Here is a 21,603-nt window from a genome sequence, read left to right on the forward strand (position 1 = left end):
TCCACCCAAGGGAATTTGCGTGGATATCAGGGACACAACTCCAAAACATTGTGGTAGAAGTACCAGAACTCATACCTCATCTAAGAGAACAAGGAGGACAAAGAACAAGATACGTGGTCTGGGGACAAAGTACACATTATCCGAGATCGTGAGTATAAAGGACTAAAAACGTAATCTGGAAACCAATGACATCACATCCAGCACACACAAAGGCCAAAAAACAAGAGATTTAATCTCAACACCAATGACATTTTATGAATGATGTCAATGAAGATGAACAACAGTGCTGACACGGACTACAAAGATGTCTCATTCAAGTCACACAGAAGTAATAGGAGTAAGAATGTAACCTGGACATCTGATGGAACATATAATCTGGCATAGCACTGTTAGAATCCGGGTTCTCTGGTTGACACAGGTAGGTACTTGTGTCAAGCAGGGAACCGTTCCTCTAGTCAGGGTAGGGGGATACACTCCAACAATAACCCCTGCTCACCCTCTAGCGTTTAAAAATGGACCACAATACTTAGTTGCAAAGAGTTCTTGAGTTTAACGATGATTTCAATGTCTGTGCGCTTCGTTCCCAGGCGTACGCTTCGTACGCGGTTGAAAATGGGTTTGGGAACGGGTCGTACCCTTCGCTCCCAGGCGAACGCTTCGTACGCGGTTAAAGATAGGCTGGGGAGCGGGACGGACACACAGTACCTTTCTGTATGTCAAAAAGTTTACCCTCTAGATAGCTTGGCGCGAGCAGACAAGGCGTTATCTCAGGGCGTTTAGGTTAAGCATTTGTGAATACCCACACAGTAATACAGCGACCCTCCACAAATGGACTCCACATGGGATATATATCAAAAATAATTCTTTATATATTTATCAGGCTTAGCACAAGACCAAACTAGCGTTTAAGCTTCAGAGTTCGTCACAGACACTTCCTTGGCAGCAGGCGCACAGTACGGTGTGATGTCCTCCAGGCGGCGCGTACTACGGTACGGGAGACCTTGGGCGTGCGCGGCTCAGGGGACGGGGCAAGAGTATGGCTTGTACTGCCAGACGCTGTGTACGCGTCGTACCGGGATCGCTGGGCTTCACTTGGGCTGCTGATACAGGCGAACAGTACGCTCCGTGCAGGAGGCGTACGACTCCCAGACGCACCGCAGCCTTTCCCAAAGCAGGGAGCAGGTGCGTACGCTTGGAGTACGATCTGCAGGGGGGTGCAAGCGGGTACAGGCGATGTCCTTCAGTTACGGTGCGAGCTACGGCTCGTAGGGGTTGTAAGTCGCGTTGCTCAGGCCGGCAGTACCTTCCTTTGCGGTGCGAGCTACGGCTCGTAGAGGGGCCCCAGACGCGTTGTTCGTGGCGGACAGCGGGATATCAGCTTACGGGGAGTACGCTGTGATCAGCGAGACGTACACAGCAGTTCGAAGCGAAATTGCGAGGAAAACGGTCCGTTTTCCAAGGCGATCTCACGGCGGTGAAGTCCACTGGTCCTGGGACTTCGTTCAGGGGGCAAGCTCACACACAAGCCCTTGGAGATCTTCAGGCACAAGCAAAATAAAAAGTCTCTTTAGTCTTTGTTCCTCTTCTTCAGCAGCAAGGCAACCACTGCAGGCCAATCCCCCAGGTCAGGGACAGTACTCCTCCATGCAGCTTTTCCAGTTCCTTCTCGTCGGACAGAGGTTTCTTCTTTGCAGGACAGGATCTGATTTCTTAGGAGCAGGGCTCCTACATTTATACGCCATTTCTTTTGCTCTTTCAGGCCAGGGGGGCCTGTGCCTAGTTCAGTCCGGTATCTGAGCACTTTGTTGACATGATGCAGGCTGCTTCTTTCAGGGTGCAGGGCAGAGCTATCAGACGCTCCACAGGGGGCGGAGCCAGCATTGTGGTGGCAGAGCACAGCCCTATTCAGAGTCCAGGTGTACTCCTCCCACCCATCTATATGTCAATCTTCCTATTCACCACCAGGCTACCTAGCCCTGCCCATCTAGGTTTCCACAGCCCTGTCACTCACACAAGCCAGACAGCCGATACACATCACGCAGAGGCGGGCTGAAATGGTTAGGCAAGCAAAGGCCAACTTTCTAAAAGTGGCATTTGCAAACGCAGAATATTAAAATAAACCTTACTAAAAGATGTACCTTATTATTCTGAGTTCAGGCATACTAAACTCGCATTTCGACCATGTTCCCTGAGTCTGTTAGGATCATAGGATGTTACAATTCCAACAGCCCATTCTGGCCTATGAGAACAGGTAGCCTTACAATAGTGAAAAACGAAAATGGCTATAATTCACTATTAGGACATGCCACACACATCAGGGCTTGTCCTACCTTATGCTATAACGCACCCTGCCCTTGGGCCTACCATAGGGGTGACTAATATGAAGTTGAGGGAAGGTTTAGGGACTGGCAAGTGGGTGCACTTGCCAGTCAGCATGTCAGTACCAGACTGCACGCAGGTTCTGCAATGGCAGACCTAGACACATTTTACCAGGCCGCTTCTGTGGGTGGCACAACCAGTGCTGCAAGCCCACCAGCAGCATTTGTATTTACAAGCCCTGGGCACTCCTGGTGCACTTTACTGGGGTCTGATAGTAAACCAAATAAGCCAATCATGGAATCCAACCAACATATACATTTTACATAGGGAGACCATATGCACCTAAGCACTGAACAGCAGTGGTAAGGTGCCCAGAGTCATAAAACAGCCAACAACAGGTCAGAAAAAATGCAGGAGGAAGGCAAAAAGTTTAGGGATGACCCTGCAAAAAGGGCCAAGTCCAACAGCACACAAGACTAATTCATGATGGTATCCTAGACAAAAAACTCAAAAGACCTAACAACATGTCCAGGCTAAGGACCGGTGACAGCGAATGAGAAAATGAACTACGGTGCCCATGTGGCAAAGAAGCCGATAATACCACAAGGGCTTTGTTTTAATTTCTAAATTGATTAAAATTGTACTGCACAATTCCATTAGTAATAGTTGTTGGAGTTAATGTGTTTTAGAGAGCAAGTCTCTCTAAGATTGTGACTCAAATGCAAACCAACATTTGTTTGCCTTACAAGGGGGGTGCATAGCAATTCAAGAGTCTGGATGTTGGAGATTTCACTCTACTAACTCTCTTAGGTTATCTTTAAAGTTCCACAAGCTTCACAACAGTCAGTATGATAGCGATGACATTGCAAAAGAAAAAAAAAACACCAAGCATACATACATTTTGCAGAAAACTTTCAGTGTAAGAACATTCTGCCATAAGTGAAGTTTTGGGAAATTTACAAAACGTTGCATCCTTTATGAAGTTCAATCAACGCTTGCAAACAGTGCAGGTGAAATGTTCATTTTCCTTTGTGCTGTTGGAGTGCTTACCAGAAGAAGTAGTGACTAATGCGCAGGTCACAAATGGCGCGTTTCATCAGGAAGCGGACTAAGGGGCTATCCAGGTAACATTCATACTTCAAGGCCTGAGGGATGACAGCGCACATCAGACTTAGATTCGGTATAATAGAGCAAAGTAGTGAGGGCAGGAAAAGGAAGTCACAGGAAAAGACTGAGGACTGCAACGTGGTAGGGATGGGAATATAATTAAATAAAGAGAAGAAAAAACTATAAAAACAAATCAGGTGAACGAGCAAAGGAGCAACCAATTAAGGGGAGTAAGGAAGCAAGAGGAAGGAAGATGATGTGACTAATGAAGAAAAAAACAGGAAGAAAATGAACCAATGCAACACTGACAAATGAATGCAATTAGGGACGGGGAAAAAAAGTGGATGACTAGAAAGGACCCGGGTGAAGTAATAAAGTTCAGAACTGGAGGGAGAGGTCACAGGAGAATAAAAGCACGAGCAAGTGAGATGCGATGGTAGGAACAATACAGTCTGAGAAAGAAAAGAGAAAAGCATATGGACAGAATGTGAGAGTGCGACAGAGAGGAACAGAGAAGAACTGTGATGCAGTGAAACTCATTTACCTGCACAAGCTGTGGTAAATAATCCAGGAGTTCTGCATCGGATATGGAGTCGATCCACTCCACAGCTGTGCGCCTCACCTCCTGATCTGGAAATCTGCAAGAGTGACAGGAGATCATTGCTGATCCAACTAGTAGTGTACTTTCAGCATCCCATCACACTCCCTCTCATACACGCACTGTACTTACAGCATGCCCATCACACTCATAACCGCACTGTACTTTCAGCATCCCCATCACACTCACTCTCATACACGCACTGTACTTTCAGCATCCCCTTCACACTCATACCCGCACTGTACTTTCAGCTCGCCCATCACACTTGTGCATTAACTGTACTTTCAGCATGCCCATCACACTCCTATGTGCATTGAACTTTCAGCACCCCATCACACGCACTCCTCACGCACTATACTTTCAGCATGCCCATCACACTCATAGATGCACTGCACTTTCAGCATCCCCTTCACAGTCATACATGTATTGGACTTTCAGAATCCCCATCACTCGCACACTCCTCACGCACTATACTTTCTTTCAGCATGCCCAACACACTCACATTCGCACTGGACTTTCAGCATCCTCATCACACTCACACGCGCACTATACTTTCAGAATGCCCATCACATTCACATTACTATGCGCACTGTACTTACATGTCGCCCATCATACTCCTACACACACTGTACTTTCAGCATGCCCATCACATTACTACACGCACTGTACTTTCAGCATGCCCATCACATTCACATTACTACACGCACTGTACTTTCAGCATGCCCATCACATTTACATTACTACACGCACTGTCCTTTTAGCATGCCCATCACATTCACATTACTACAAGCACTGTACTTTTAGCATGCCCATCACATTCACATTATTACACGCACTGTACTTTCAGCATGCCCATCACATTCACATTACTACACGCACTGTACTTTCAGCATGCTCATCACATTCACATTACTACATGCACTGTACTTTTAGCATGCCCATCACATTCACATTACTACACGCACTGTACTTTCAGCATGCCCATCACATTCAGATTACTACACGCACTGTACTTTTAGCATGCCCATCACATTCACATTACTACACGCACTGTACTTTCAGCATGCCCATCACATTCACATTACTACACGCACTGTACTTTTAGCATGCCCATCACATTCACATTACTACAAGCACTGTACTTTTAGCATGCCCATCACATTCACATTACTACACGCACTGTACTTTCAGCATGCCCATCACATTCACATTACTACACGCACTGTACTTTCAGCATGCCCATAACATTCCCATTACTACGCACACTGTACTTTCAGGTAGCCCATCACACTCATGCACGCATTGTACCTTCAGCACGCCCATCACACTCATACATGCATTGAACTTTCAGCATGCCCATAATATTACTACACGCACTGTACTTTCAGTATGTCCATCACATTCACATTACTACACACACTGTACTTTCAGCATGCCCATCACATTCACATTACTACACGCACTGTACTTTTAGCATGCCCATCACATTCACATTACTACACGCACTGTACTTTTAGCATGCCCATCACATTCACATTACTACATGCACTGTACTTTCAGCATGCCCATCACATTCACATTACTACATGCACTGTACTTTCAGCATGCCCATCACATTCACATTACTACACGCACTGTACTTTTAGCATGCCCATCACATTCACATTACTACACGCACTGTACTTTTAGCATGCCCATCACATTCACATTACTACACGCACTGTACTTTCAGCATGCCCATCACATTCACATTACTACACGCACTGTACTTTCAGCATGCCCATCACAGTCACATTACTACACGCACTGTACTTTTAGCATGCCCATCACATTCACATTACTACACGCACTGTACTTTTATCATGCCCATCACATTCACATTACTACATGCACTGTACTTTCAGCATGCCCATCACATTCACATTACTACATGCACTGTACTTTCAGCATGCCCATCACATTCACATTACTACATGCACTGTACTTTCAGCATGCCCATCACATTCACATTACTACACGCACTGTACTTTTAGCATGCCCATCACATTCACATTACTACACGCACTGTACTTTTAGCATGCCCATCACATTCACATTACTACACGCACTGTACTTTTAGCATGCCCATCACATTCACATTACTACACGCACTGTACTTTCAGCATGCCCATCACATTCACATTACTACACGCACTGTACTTTTAGCATGCCCATCACATTCACATTACTACACACACTGTACTTTTAGCATGCCCATCACATTCACATTACTACACGCACTGTACTTTCAGTATGTCCATCACATTCACATTACTACACGCACTGTACTTTCAGCATGCCCATCACATTCACATTACTACACGCACTGTACTTTCAGCATGCCCATCACAGTCACATTACTACACGCACTGTACTTTTAGCATGCCCATCACATTCACATTACTACACGCACTGTACTTTTATCATGCCCATCACATTCACATTACTACATGCACTGTACTTTCAGCATGCCCATCACATTCACATTACTACATGCACTGTACTTTCAGCATGCCCATCACATTCACATTACTACACGCACTGTACTTTTAGCATGCCCATCACATTCACATTACTACACGCACTGTACTTTTAGCATGCCCATCACATTCACATTACTACACGCACTGTACTTTTAGCATGCCCATCACATTCACATTACTACACGCACTGTACTTTCAGCATGCCCATCACATTCACATTACTACACGCACTGTACTTTTAGCATGCCCATCACATTCACATTACTACACGCACTGTACTTTCAGCATGCCCATCACATTCACATTACTACACGCACTGTACTTTTAGCATGCCCATCACATTCACATTACTACACGCACTGTACTTTTAGCATGCCCATCACATTCACATTACTACACGCACTGTACTTTCAGCATGCCCATCACATTCACATTACTACACGCACTGTACTTTTAGCATGCCCATCACATTCACATTACTACACGCACTGTACTTTTAGCATGCCCATCACATTCACATTACTACACGCACTGTACTTTCAGCATGTCCATCACATTCACATTACTACACGCACTGTACTTTCAGCATGCCCATCACATTCACATTACTACACGCACTGTACTTTCAGCATGCCCATCACATTCACATTACTACACGCATTGAACTTTCAGCAACCCCATTTATTTATTTATAGAGCGCAACATTCATCCATTAGGATATCACGGTGCTGAATAGTGGGACTCATGGTAAAGGTGCTGTATGGGTGTCGCTTGTCAGTCAGTGTTACGCTTTGGGGAACAGATGAGTTTTGTCCTAAATGCTATATAATCGGTCGTGAGACGAAGCTCTTGAGGTAATTCATTCCAAAGCTTGGCCGCCAGGTATGAGAAGGTACGACCTCCTGCCTTTACTTTCTTTATATGTTTAGTTCTGGCCTGTGCTTGATAGCGTGACCATAAGCATCTTGTTGGAGCATAGATTTCAATTTTGTTCTGTAGGATTAGAGGCCTCCGATGGTGCAGAGCCTTGTGTGCATGGCTAAGCATCTTAAATCTTGCTCTTTGGCAGATAGGTAGCCAGTGAAGCTGTTTCATGCACTCGGATGCTGAGCTGAATCTATTTTTATTGCAGACCAGCTTGGCTGCAGCATTTTGAACCACCTGCAAGCGCGTGAAGAGAATCTGCCATGCCTACAAACAGTGCATTGCCATTGTCTAATCTACGGATAAGCAGAGCTTGTGTGATTGTTCTTCTACATTCAAGTGGGATCCATGGAAAAAGCTTTTTTAAGTGCTTCAAAAGTGCAAAGCTTCTTCTGCATAGGGCCCGCACATGGTCTTGCATTGATAGGGTGTTATCAATAAGGACGCCTACGTTTTTTGCACATTGCTAGGGTGCTGGGGCATCTCCCAGGGTTTGGGGCCACAAAGTGGCATCCCAGATTAGGTTGGCTCTTCCGAAGAGCAAAATCTCAGATTTTTCTGCGTTCAGTTTAAGGAAGTGATCCGACATCCAACTGGCCATTTCTGAGAGGCAGTTTTAGCCTTGTGTCCTTCCTGACTTTCTTCAATGGCGATCAGCAATTGTGTGTCATCCGCATAGGAGCAAATGCTGAAACCCCATTTCTTGATGATTTTTGCCAAAGATCACGCTCACACGCACTGTACTTTCAGCATCCCCATCACACGCACACTCCTCACGCACTATACTTTCAGCATGGCCATCACACTCATAGACGCACTGTACTTTTGGCATCCCCATCACACGCACAATCCTCCAGCACTATACATTCAGCATGCCCATCACACTCATATACGCACTGGACTTTCAGCAGCCCCATCACACTATACTTTCAGCTCGCCCATCACACTCATGCATGCACTGTACTTTCAGTATGCCCATAACGTTCCCATTACTAAGCGCACTGTACTTTCAGGTAGCCCATCACACTCATGCACGCATTGTACCTTCAGCACGCCCATCACACTCATACATGCATTGAACTTTCAGCATGCCCATAACATTACTACACGCACTGTACTTTCAGTATGTCCATCACATTCACATTACTACACGCACTGTACTTTCAGCATGCCCATCAGATTCACATTACTACACGCACTGTACTGTCAGCATCACATTCATACACGCACTGTACTTTCAGTACCCCATCACACTCCCACTCCTATAGGCACCTTCAGCATGACCACACATACACACACTGTACTTTCAGCATGCCCATCACGCTCATACACGCACTGTACTTTCAGCATGCCCATCACGCTCATACACGCACTGTATTTTCAGCATGCCCATCACGCTCATACACGCACTGTACTTTCAGCATGCCCATCACGCTCATACACGCACTGTATTTTCAGCATGCCCATCACGCTCATACACGCACTGTACTTTCAGAAAGTCTATCACACTCTCACTCCTACACGCACATACGAAGGTAGCCCTCAGCAAACTGAGGAATAGCAGCAACTTACGTGGCATGCATCAGGCCCAGTGCATCTTGGTGGTTCATGTGTGACCATTGGTTCAGCAGGGCGTAGATGTCGGGCAGAGAGGCCCATTCCCAGCTGGGGGCACTCGCCAGCACCAGAGATAGAGAGCTGGGGTCAGAGTGGCAATAATACCTCTTCTCCCACAGGCGTTTACGGTCTTGTTCCGTTAGCCTACAACACCAAACATCAAAGAAAAGGTGATTGCCACTGGGCCTTTACATTTGAGATTGACAGCACTTCCCGTCAGTCTAGTTTTCAAGTTACATATGGGCAGGTATTGCAGAGTCCCAGCCCCACTCGCCAATCCCCTGTGGGCTTTACCACCATCATCCCCCCTTGTTGCACAGATTACACGCAAACACCTTCAGAAACTTTTTGGGTTAGGGGTCGTAACAACCCTGGCCGTATTTATTTACACACAACACATCACAATAAAGTATCAAATTTTACATTAATACAATGAAACCCCCATAACGCTCCATACAATATCATTTACATATTTTTGGATGGCTAACCTTAACAGAGACTCTAATACATAGCCATTCCAAAGCATACCTATGAATTGTTCATGGGTATCCTGCATTGAGCCTACGTGTAAGATCAGTGCTTAATTTGTAAAATATTACGTGTCAGGGCTCTGACCAGGAGGCCACTGCAGCTTACACCACCCATCGCCCCTGTCATCGCTGCCAAAACAACTACTAACCATCTCTCTCGCATGTAAATGCGACAGTTCCGATAATTCCAGGTCCCCAAAGCTAAAGGAACGGCTGGGGAGGCAGTTATTAGTAATTTTTTTATGTATCTTGTTTTCCTAAACAACTGTTATGCTGCTCATCTCTAAATTACATGACCTTGTGGCAGACATCCTTACGTGTGGTGTTGATAATTCGGTGCAGGTGCCAAGCACCAGAAACCAATTAAGTGCCGGTGCTCAGCACCGGAAAGCTCCGGCTCAAATTACGCACTGTGTAAGATCATGACTGCTCCAACTACCTGTGCAGTCCCACTGGAGTGATCTTGTGCAGGGGGCATATCTGCCCACAAGGTTACCAACCTCGGGCACCCCCAACGCCCTCAAAAACCACCCCCAAGGGGCTGTGCTGCTAGTATGGCACTGACGCACCCGTGTGGGGATTGGCTGCAAAGGCCTGTTGGGAGCGTGAACTCTCCCACCACTCCAGCAACATCTAGCCCTGGAGAGCCCCGAGAGACCGCTATCCCCCACCTATCCCCATTAAAAAGGGGGATCTTCTAAGGACCTAAATGCCCCACCAATCATGACCTTACCGCCACAGACCTGCACAGTTCCCCAGCCCTGATGAGGCAGCAGGCAGCATGTCGGTGTCGAAGTGGCGAGCAGTGAAAGAGACCGCTTTGCCGCTCCGCTGCCCCTTATGAAGGGGCGGGGTACGGTGCAAACTGGTTTCCCTGACCCGGAAGTGTTTAAAAGTCCCTCGTGCCGGGCTGACCAATGCCTGTGCGTATCGTAGGCTGGGGTCGGTGGCATCTTTCGCTGCCGCCACCAGCCCCTTCCCCCTGGGCCAGGGACTGGCATCCTGCCATAGGCGCAGAGACCCTGAGGCCGGAGGTGCCTTGGCCAATGTCTCCCATCACCCTAGTGTCTTCCACAAAGGTTTGATGTGACGTGGATCCAATCACCACTGTCTGGGGTAAATACTTGTTCTGCCTTCACGATAACAAGATCTAACCCCGGGATAACTAATTGCTCTGCATTTTCAAAGGTCAAAACAGTGCTCCTAAGTCAGCTTCCAGTCTGAGGGCCGAGCTATTTTTTACAAATATGAACTGTGAGAAGAGCATGCAGTTACAAAGCCAATCAGTCTGAGCCTGATGCACAAAATTCACAACCTGGTAGGTCACATAAAAGTAGGATTTATTTGTAGAGTGAGGGACCGCACCCTTGGGAGCATGCACTGCAACAGCCGTTCACTTGTAAGGAGCTTCAGCTCTTCCCTCTTCTTCCAGGCACCTGGTTACAATGGGTTCTTCGTCTTCCCTCTCTCTCAGGGAGCGGTGGCTTTATAAAGTAATTTCCAAATGAGAGCTCTCCCTTTCATGGCACTACTGGGGTTGGACTGGGACACAATCCTGGTCCCGAGCATTTCCTTGGGCACCGGAGCCACTGGGAATCTAGTTCTTGAGGTGAACTAAGGCAGGTGGAAGCCTACCACCCTGCCTTCAGATCACTGCAATGCTAAGCCTCCAGCCTCCGCGACTCCTGTCCCAGTTCTGTGAAACAGCACCCAAATTGCAGGTACATGCTTAATCCCTTTCTGAGGACTGGCGAACAGATTTTCTGCTTGAGTTAAAGTCGAGCACGAATACCTCACGCATATGTTCATGCATAGCGGAGTTCAGATCAGCAGATTCCGCCACTCTATTCCAACTATTCCAGCACTTCAAATTTCAGAAGGAATCAAATGGTTTAAAGTGCATCAATTTCCAGGTACAGTTTCGTTACTTAGCAACCAACATCGATAATATTCTCAGCGTCTCCGATTCCACTGTAATGATTCCATTGTGCCACTAAGGAATTGAAAATGTTACTTACCGTGTACTCATCTGTTTGGAGTTAATAGTGCTGTAGATTCACATGCCCTGGGGAGAGGAATGACCAGTACGGAGACATAAAAGGTAAGCATTTATCTCAAGGTTTATAATGTCCAATTTGATTTTCTTTATTCTAGGGGCCAAACATTTCATTGGGAACTATAGCCTGATATTTAACAAAAGCAAGGAGCAGGTTGACCACGTATCAAATAACACTGAAATACTCAAAGTACAGCCCGGGGGCCGCATGCGGCTCTCCTGACCTTTATATGCGACCCCCTGGTGAACAGTAGCACTGGGCTGCTGTTTCTTTGACAGAGCATGAGCTTTGATAAAGTTATTTAACAGGAAAGCATTTCTTTAACCCCTAACTAAAGTAACGGTAACAAAGCAAAAATGTTGTCCTGCACAACTTATCTTTAGAAACACCTTCATTATTAAAGACAACTTGTACTAATGAGGTAAAAATATGAGAGACTCTTCTAACTTCAAAAAAGTGTATTTCATTAACATGCAGACGTGTTTCTCACTAGTGCATCAGATTGTATCGCTGCATTGAGAGGTATTTATTAGAAGTGATCATTTTCAAACATGAATTTAGAAAAAAAATCATGCCGCACCCATCCTGATGATAATGCTATTAGAGAATCAAGAGGCATGTCATTTCTCAGGTGCACCCTCTGTGTGGCTTAAGTTATTAGTATAATTGGAACAACATTTTAGTTTATGAAGTCAAACACAAGAGACTTTTTGTACAGCACATATCCTGAATTCATGTGTTTCAAAGAGCTCTAATATGTGGAATTGAGAGAAAGAGAGGCAAAGTGAAATAAAACATTTGCCTAGGATCACACAATATGGTCTAGTGCGGTAGCCGGGATTGATCCCAGCATTTCTGGTTTCACATTGTGCAATTCAGCCACTAGATAAGAATCTAACGTTTTACTTAAACACGTAATGCATTGTCTTGGAGTGTGGGTGGCAGAAGCAATGTGAAGTCTTGGATTGTTTTCTGAACAGCCCACCTTACACCACCCCGACACACACCCTGCAAGACATCAATGCGGCCCTCGGGCATGCCATAGACCATAGATGGCAGCAAATCCTCATACTGGCTGCTACGTCTATCACATGGCCACTTGGGCACCCTTTGTGCCACATCGCGGTGCTAGTAAAGGAACAGAATAGCGCCCTGCTTATGCCAACAGACGCTACAAGTGTGCAGGTAAGAGTTATGATCACTTAGGGGGCCTCCTGACTGCTAGTGACCATTGGCATTTGTTATTTCCAGCACGTTTAATCAGGCGCAGAACGGGTCTCAGGAAGCCACACTCAAGAGGGCAGGCGCACTGCTGCAAAGAGCAGGCTGCAATACAGAGTAACAATGGTATCTATGCTATCACGAAATCCTGGCTCAATTTACTTATGCAGGGATTGAGGAGTTGCTAAACCAGCAGTAAAATACTCTGGGGGTCTTTAATACGTGTTTACTATTTACAATTTTTGTTATCACAGGAATGAATTATCAACTTTGCTGCTGGTTTAATTATTTTAGATAGCCATCTATAACAATAGTGATAAAATCAGAGAAATAAACAGCCACGGTGCCGAAGCCGAATCTATTCTTCAATCAGAAGTAGCATGCCCCTGTGGCGTCACTAGGGTTGGTGTCACCCGGTGCGGGTAACTCATGGTGTCACCCCCTCACGACTTACCGCATGGACCTCCTCCGCTCCGAGTCCGCTAGCCTACAAGCCCTAGATTAGATTATATCTACTTGCAAACAGACACCAGCCGTGTGTTCAACCCAGCTATTCCCAGAGCGAAGCCCGGTCATTTTAGGCGCTGGTTGGTGGGCGCTGCACTTAAATATTTCCAGAATAATTTGGAATTAAAGTATGGTGTGGTACCGTCAAATAATAAATGCTGGTCTGGGCATTTACATGGATTTCAGAGACTGTCTGTCCCTGGGGGATAATGCTGGGATATCGCCCACGAACATGTCATCTCCCGGAAGGAGCTGCGTTCTGTCATTATTAGATGTATGACACGTACGCGCCATTCCTGACAGAACTGGGGGGGGGGGGGGGGGGGGGAGTTAGTCATTTAAGTGGTGTGGCTGTTCAGTTAAGATCGGGGATACTTAGTAGAATCAAAAGAATGTCAGGCCGACAGGGTGTTTTAATACCATCTAAAGGAGATTGGTGCGTTTATAGCAGTTCTCGGGACACTACTTCAGTGTTTTCATTTTAGAGGGGAGTTGGAGATTTAAGTCTCTTTCAGACGGATGTCATGCTATAATTATGTTATAATAATACGTGTTACTGTAGTTTAGGAAATGCGCGGGAATGCAAACGTCCCTAACAGGTGTATATCAAAAGTGCAAATGAAATGCCATTTTCCTAATTAAAAACCGACGATTTATGCTAGTTATTTTTGAATTTAAAGATACATAGTCATGTTCACTACTGCAGCTCGTGCCAGCCACCAGGACAGCTGGACAATGGGGGTCGCGCGGCCTTTCTAGGATGTCACATGCATCTATGACGATATTAAACCAGCTGCAGGAACGCTCGAGTTACGTGTTTCAGACTTTTAGGGTCTCGGGCGCTGTTTCAAAACCTACAGAAATGGCCAAGGGAGTGCTTTTGTGAATGTATCCAGGCGTGCGTGTGGTGCCCTCTCAGGGTGGCACAGGCGGGCGCCGGGCACCGTGGCGTGGCCTAGCACAGCACTTGACATTGGTTTAGGAAATGCGCGGGAATGCAAACGTCCCTAACAGGTGTATATCAAAAGTGCAAATGAAATGCCATTTTCCTAATTAAAAACCGACGATTTATGCTAGTTATTTTTGAATTTAAAGATACATAGTCATGTTCACTACTGCAGCTCGTGCCAACCACCAGAACAGCTGGACAATGGGGGTCACGCGGCCTTTCTAGGATGTCACATGCATCTATGACGATATTAAACCAGCTGCAGGAACGAACGCTCGAGTTACGTGTTTCAGACTTTTAGGGTCTCTGGCGCTGTTTCAAAACCTACAGAAATGGCCATGGGAGTGCTGTTGTGAATGTATCCAGGCGTGTGTGTGGTGCCCTCTCAGGGTGGCACAGGCGGGCACCGTGGCCTAGCACAGCACTTGACAAAGCTGGACCCTGGTGAGAGGGCTTCAAACCTGGCGGCCCCTGTGAAAGTCTGTATGTAACATGCATGTCCCGGAACCTTACCGATGATAATTGAATCGCCCACCGCCCTGCACTGTCTGAATAGGCAATACAATAGTAGGCCACTCACCTGCTGAGTTGCAGACAGGGGGGGGGGGGGGGGAACTACCTCGGTCGGCCTTGCGGCAGTGTGGCGACAGTGACCTGAGACCTTCTCACCTCCTCGTCCCACTCCCTCTTGATGCCAAGTCACGCGCACTTGGGGGGGGGGGGGGGGGGGGCAATGCGCATGCGGGATTCGAATTCCACCCGTAACAACATCGCCGACTGCACCCCTCTAGTGACGACGTGACGTCACTGCCGAGGCGCGCAGACGCGACGGAGGAGGAGACAGTGCGCGCTGCGCACAGGCACCTCCTGTGGAACAAGGTTAGGTTGCGCGCGTCGTCGTTGCGTTTCGCTTTTTAATCTGGACTGCTGGTTAAGGTTTCAATAACAGTGCACGGACGGTTGCAGTGCTGAGTGCACCACAGACAGTGACACACCGACCGGACCGGCCCTTTGGTGTCACCCCCCGTGAGGGTGTCACCCGGTGCGGTCGGCACCCCCGGCACCTCCCTAGTGACGCCACTGGCATGCCCTCCCTTTGAGACACCCTTAGTCACTTGCACAGCTTCAATGCCGTGTTGTGCAGGTCGCTAACTTGTTCTGAAAGGTCCTATAGATCAGTTGGTGAAAAAGTTCTGAATCTGCTTTTGAGCAACACTTTGGCAGCTACATGGCTTTAATGCCATGCTGTGCCCATGGACAAGTCATTTCAGCTGGCTGGCTACTCTTTTATATGTAGAATTCGTTCCTAGTGTAACAGCAACATTACAGTTGCCTATAGGATTTTAAATCTCTACGCGTGGTGTTTCGCTATTTGCTTCAAAATTTATTTGCTAGGCTTATTTTGATAAACCGGACCCCACTATTCCCAAACTTAAATATTGCCCAAGAGGAGAAAGATTTGAGAAATGGAGACAGAGGTCCAAAAAACGGATATAAAGAGAAAAGGAAAGATTTGCAAAGTGCAAGCTAATCTGTAAACAGCCAACGACGTAAGGCCCATCGGTCCATCATCTTGTTACAATGCATGACAGCGGCTGTAAATATTCTGGATTACCAGTGGCATTCCACCATTTTTAGAACAGAATAGAATAATTGCTTGATATTGGATTGTACACAGTCATGGTTAAGAAGACCTGCAGTCTTGAGTTACCGGGGAAGCTTTTCCGTGTCCATTTTAACCCCTCCCTCTCCACTAGTATCCATCCGCAGGGGATGCCTGGTGTCCGTGGTGCATGAACCCTGGCACACTCAGTCATTTTCGAAATTACTCCTCTGTGAGCTCCTTCTTCAGAGAGACATTCTGAAGTCCAGGCTCCTATGGAGTTTGAGTGCCTTTGCCCCACGCACGCCACCCTCCATGTGAGGTTTACTGTATTCTGTACCGTCTCTGTATGTGTTTGAACCATTTTTAGGTCGAGCGCAGCGCGCATGCGCTTACTAGGAGAGGGCCTCTTGGAATCCTTCCAGCTTTTCTGAAAACTCGTGCTTCGATTTTTCAAACATTGCATTGGCCTTTGTGTGTGGCTTTCAAAAATGAAAGTATGCAATTGGCCAAAGGCGGGTGCATGTCCCACCTTTTCCAGTAAATGTTTCCTCCCACAGCATCCAGCAGGGGCGTGCAGGGTGCCTGCCATATGTTTTGGATCATGTTACGGTCACTTTCACTTTCGCGGCAGCGCTGGTCTCAAATGCTTTTGTTCCCACCTTGCTGCAGTGTGTTTGGTGTTTGTACAGTGTGTGCTACCCTGATCCGCATGCCGTTGAAATGACTTTGGCAGTTCTTACTTGGTAATTATCGGTCACTTTCCCCCCCCATCAGTGTTTTTTGCAGTCTGCAGTCTGGTGCTCAGTCTGTTTTTTGTGCACTCTGGAGTAGTGATCAGTCACTCCCGGCTCTTGTGCCGCGTGCATGAATGATGTGACACTCTCTTATACCTCCTTCATGCAACGTGTAGTGTTCACCAGTCACTTGTGCTCAGTTTCCTTTGTTCAGTCTGCAGTAATAAGCGGTCAGTCTCACTCCCTTCCATTCGGGGTCAATCTTACTCCGTCCTTAATCACTCCGCAGTAATAACCATCCAGTGTTCCTTGTTCTTCTGGTCTGCGGCCATGATAGGTCAGACGTGCTCTCCTCTTTCCATGCTCAGTAATGATGCTGTAGCTTCTCCTATCCTTGCCTATATCACCACTCCGCTTATGTTACTCCTTTCCCTTCCACATAACATCTCGACTCTTCATCCTCTGAAATCACCTTTCCTCCCCCTTTGCTCTCCCTATCACTCATATTTTCTATTTCTTAATAAGCCCAACGGTTCCCTGCTGGATCTTGAAACCACAGTGAAAGTTGTCGGTGGATACAGGGGATCTAGGAAAATCAGGACAGGACATTGCTTCTGAAAGGCCGACGGGGCTAAGGCAGAGCAAGTCAGATTTCGGGGTTTTGAGAAACTTATTATTTTTAGATCTTGATATTCTTATTTTTTACGGTGTTTAATATGGTGCTTTGATTTTGTAACTGCCATTGCTTTTTTTGAGCCGGTGTATTCCAGGACTCACCACAGCATTTAAATAACAACACTGGCACTTATACAGCAAACTGGACCTACAAATATTGGAATTCTTTTTATTAGCATAACTTAAGGGCATATTATTTTCTGGTACAAAAGTGGAGACTAAGTAATTTGCCCAGGATCACAGGTTGTTGGGCCAATGCCAAAACTCAAACTTTGTTCCCTAGCTCTGAAGTCAGCACCTTTCAGTGCTATGTTATAGCTTCTCCCTAATGGCATTTGCTTCTCCTAATCTGTTACTTTTTCTGTAGTAGTGCTTAATTTGAGCTGGTGCTTTCCGGGACTCACCACAGCACTTAATTATAAACACTGGCACTTACAGCATAAACTGGACCCAGCATTTTTGGAGTGCTTTTTATAAGCATTACTTAAGGACATATTACTTCATGGAACAAACATAGTTATTTTTATAAATACAACTTAAGGGCATAAGAAGTTTTGGTACAAACATGGAAATTAAGTGATTGGCCTAGGATCACAGGATGTTGATCCGACGCCAAGACTCGAACTTTGTTCCCAGCTCTAAAGTCGGCATCTTTGCCTGTTCAACAATAGCTTTCCCCAATGACATTTGCTTCTCCTAATCTGTTACTTTTTTTTTTTTTATAGTAGTGCTAATTTGAGCCAGTGTTTTCCTGCACCCCCACCGCATTTAATTGTCAACACCAGTGTTTACAGTGCAAACTGGACCCAAAGGTTTTGGCGTGCTTTTTATAAGCACCATTTAAGGATATATTAAAACGCATTAAAACACGCACAAGTAAAACTCATTTCTGATATATTTTTTATTTATAAACAGCGATGTTATTGTGCGCAATGTTTTACATGCTCTTTGGCTTTTAAAACACGCACAAGTAAAACACATTTCTGATATAGCTTTTACTTATAGACTGCAATGCTGTTATTGTGTGTGCCTTTTAATATGCTTTTTGCATTTTGTAACCTACAGTGCTTAATTTGAACTGGTGGTTTCCGGGACTCACCAAGGCACTTAATTATTAATATCGACGCTTATAGAGCAAACCTAACCTACGATACTTCAGTTGTATATAATGTTTTTTAGGTTATATATAAGGTGCCAGAAATGGTTATAACACTTTTTTTTTATTATAACATAACTTTTAAACATGCTGCACAACATTCACAATACTATACAACACATATTAAAAACGTTAACAAAAGCCCATAGCTCTGTCAAAACACTTATAACGCCCCAAAGGCGAGACCTATTGGCTATGCCAATGCTTGTTTATATATCCCATAGCTTATCTTTGAAGATCATGTGTACAACGTGCGCATTCTCTTTCTCTCTCTCCCTCCTCCTCCCCTCGAGTTAGAGCAGCTCCTACAGTGTCGCCAACACAGCAATGGCAGATCTCAGCACTCTGTCACAACAGTAAGGGCAGCTCACAGTGTAATGTCAGCATGACAGCTCCCAGCGCGATCTCACAGCACGGAGAGCAAGTCTGAGTATGAGATCACTACAGCAATAATGATTCCCAGTGTGACATAGCAGCTAAAAGGAACAGTGCCTAGTGATGTCATTGCAGTAGGGACAGCTCCCAGTGTGATGTCACAGCAGTGATAGCAGCCGAAAGGAGCAGCGCCCACTGATGTCACTGCAGCATGAACAGCTCCCAGGGTCATGTCATAGCACCTGAAAGGAGCAGTGCCCACTGATGTTACTGCAGGAGGGACAGGCTCCCAGTATGATGTCACAGCAGTGACAGCTGCTGAAAGGAGCAGTGCTCAGTGAGGTCACTGCAAGAGGGACAGCTCCCAGTGTGATGTCACAGCAACCGAAAGGAGCAGTGCCCAGTTATGTCACTGCAGGAGGGACACGCTTCCAGCGTGATGTCACAGCAGTGACAGCAGCTGAAAGGAACAGTGCCCAGTGATGTCACTGCAGGAGGAATATGCTTCCAGTGGGATGCCACAGCAGTGACAGCAGCTGAAAGGAGAAATTCCCAGTGCTGCTAGTGCATGAGGACAGCTCCCAGTGTGATGTCACAGCAGCCGAAAGGAGCAGTGCCCAGTGGTGTCACAGCAGGGGGGCCATGCTCCCAGCGTGATGTCATAGCAGTGACAGCAGCTGAAAGGAGCAGTGCCCAGTGATGTCACTGCAGGAGGTATATGCTTCCAGTGTGATGTCATAGCAGTGACAGCAGCTGAAAGGAGCAGTGCCCAGTGATGCCAGTGCAGGAGGAGCATGCACTCAGTGCAACATCACAGCAGTTTACAGCTGCTGAAAGGAGCAGTGCCCAGTGAAGTCACTGGAGAAGGGATAGCCCCAGTCTGATGTCAATGCAGGACGAACATGCTCCCAATGTGATGTGACAGCAGCTGAAAGGAGCAGTGTCCAGTGATGTCACTGCAGGAGGGACAGGCTCCCAGTGTGATGTCACAGCAGTGAGAGCAGCTGAAAGGAGCAGTGCCCACTGATGTCACTGCAGGACGAACATGCTCCCAATCTGATGTCACTGCAGTGACAGCGCTGAAAGGAGCAGTGTCCAGTGATGTAACTGCAGGAGGGAAAGGCTCCCAGCGTGATGTTACAGCAGTGACAGCTGATGAAAGGAGCAGTGCTCAGTGATGTCACTGTATGAGGGACAGCTCCCAGTGTGATGTCACAGCAGCCGAAAGGAGCAGTGCCCAGTGGTGTCACAGCAGGGGGGCCATGCTCCCAGCGTGATGTCATAGCAGTGACAGCAGCTGAAAGGAGCAGTGCCCAGTGATGTCACTGCAGGAGGTATATGCTTCCAGTGTGATGTCATAGCAGTGACAGCAGCTGAAAGGATCAGTGCCCAGTGATGTCAGTGCAGGAGGAGCATACGCTCAGCGCAACATCACAGCAGTGACAGCAGCTGAAAGGAACAGTGTCCAGTTTTGTCACTGCAGGAGGAATATGCTTCCAGTGTGATGTCATAGCAGTGACAGCAGCTGAAAGGAGCAGTGCCCAGTGATGCCAGTGCAGGAGGAGCATGCACTCAGTGCAACATCACAGCAGTTTACAGCTGCTGAAAGGAGCAGTACCCAGTGAAGTCACTGGAGAAGGGATAGCCCCAGTCTGATGTCAATGCAGGACGAACATGCTCCCAATGTGATGTGACAGCAGCTGAAAGGAGCAGTGTCCAGTGATGTCACTGCAGGAGGGACAGGCTCCCAGTGTGATGTCACAGCAGTGAGAGCAGCTGAAAGGAGCAATGCCCACTGATGTCACTGCAGGACGAACATGCTCCCAATCTGATGTCACTGCAGTGACCGCGCTGAAAGGAGCAGTGTCCAGTGATGTAACTGCAGGAGGGAAAGGCTCCCAGCGTGATGTTACAGCAGTGACAGCTGATGAAAGGAGCAGTGCTCAGTGATGTCACTGTATGAGGGACAGCTCCCAGTGTGATGTCACAGCAGTGATAGCAGCCGAAAGGAGCAGCGCCCACTGATGTCACTGCAGCATGAACAGCTCCCAGGGTCATGTCACAGCACCTGAAAGGAGCAGTGCCCAGTGAGGTCGATGCAAGAGCGACAGCTCCCAGTGTGATGTCACAGCAGCCAAAAGGAGTAGCGCCCAGTGATGTCACTACAGGAGGGACAGTTCTCAGTGTCATGTCACAGCAGTGATAGCAGCTGAAAGGAGCAGTGCCCAGTGATGTCACTACAGGAGGGACAGTTCTCAGTGTCATGTCACAGCAGTGACAGCTGCTGAAAGGAGCAGTGCCCAGTGATGTCACTGCAGGAGGAACATGCTTCCAGTGTGATGTCATAGCAGTGACAGCAGCTGAAAGGAGCAGTGCCCAGTGATGCCAGTGCAGGAGGGGCATGCGCTGAGCGTGACATCACAGCAGTGACGGCAGCTGAAAGGAGCAGTGTTCAGTGATGTCACTGCAGGAGGGCCAGGCTCCCAGTGTGATGTCACAGTAGTGACAGCTGCTGAAAGGAGCAGTGCCCAGTGAGGTCACTGCAAGAGGAAGAGCTTCCAGTGTGATGTCACAGCAGCCGAAAGGAGCAGTGCCCAGTGATGTCACTGCAGTAGGGACATGAGCTCAGCGCGACGTCACAGCAGTGACAGCAGCTGAAAGGAGCAGTGCCCAGTGATGTCACTGCAGGAGGGACAGCTCCCTCCC

The 21,603-nt window shown here is 47.1% G+C and overlaps 1 protein-coding gene across 1 annotated transcript in view; it reads right to left on the reverse strand.

Moving 5' to 3' along the window:
• The window catches only part of PIK3C2B (phosphatidylinositol-4-phosphate 3-kinase catalytic subunit type 2 beta), a 692,267-nt gene that overhangs the window by 267,487 nt on the left and 403,177 nt on the right, over positions 1-21,603 (reverse strand). The window contains exons 14-16 of the mRNA XM_085647698.1: positions 9,043-9,231; positions 3,971-4,064; positions 3,370-3,464 (exon numbers count right to left, since the gene is read on the reverse strand). Coding sequence (XP_085503824.1) covers positions 3,370-3,464; positions 3,971-4,064; positions 9,043-9,231 — 378 coding nt within the window. The remainder of the gene's footprint in view (positions 1-3,369; positions 3,465-3,970; positions 4,065-9,042; positions 9,232-21,603) is intronic.

The sequence above is a fragment of the Triturus cristatus genome, chromosome 1_1 (assembly GCF_964204655.1).
Source record: "Triturus cristatus chromosome 1_1, aTriCri1.1, whole genome shotgun sequence".
NCBI classification, from domain to species: domain Eukaryota; kingdom Metazoa; phylum Chordata; class Amphibia; order Caudata; family Salamandridae; genus Triturus; species Triturus cristatus.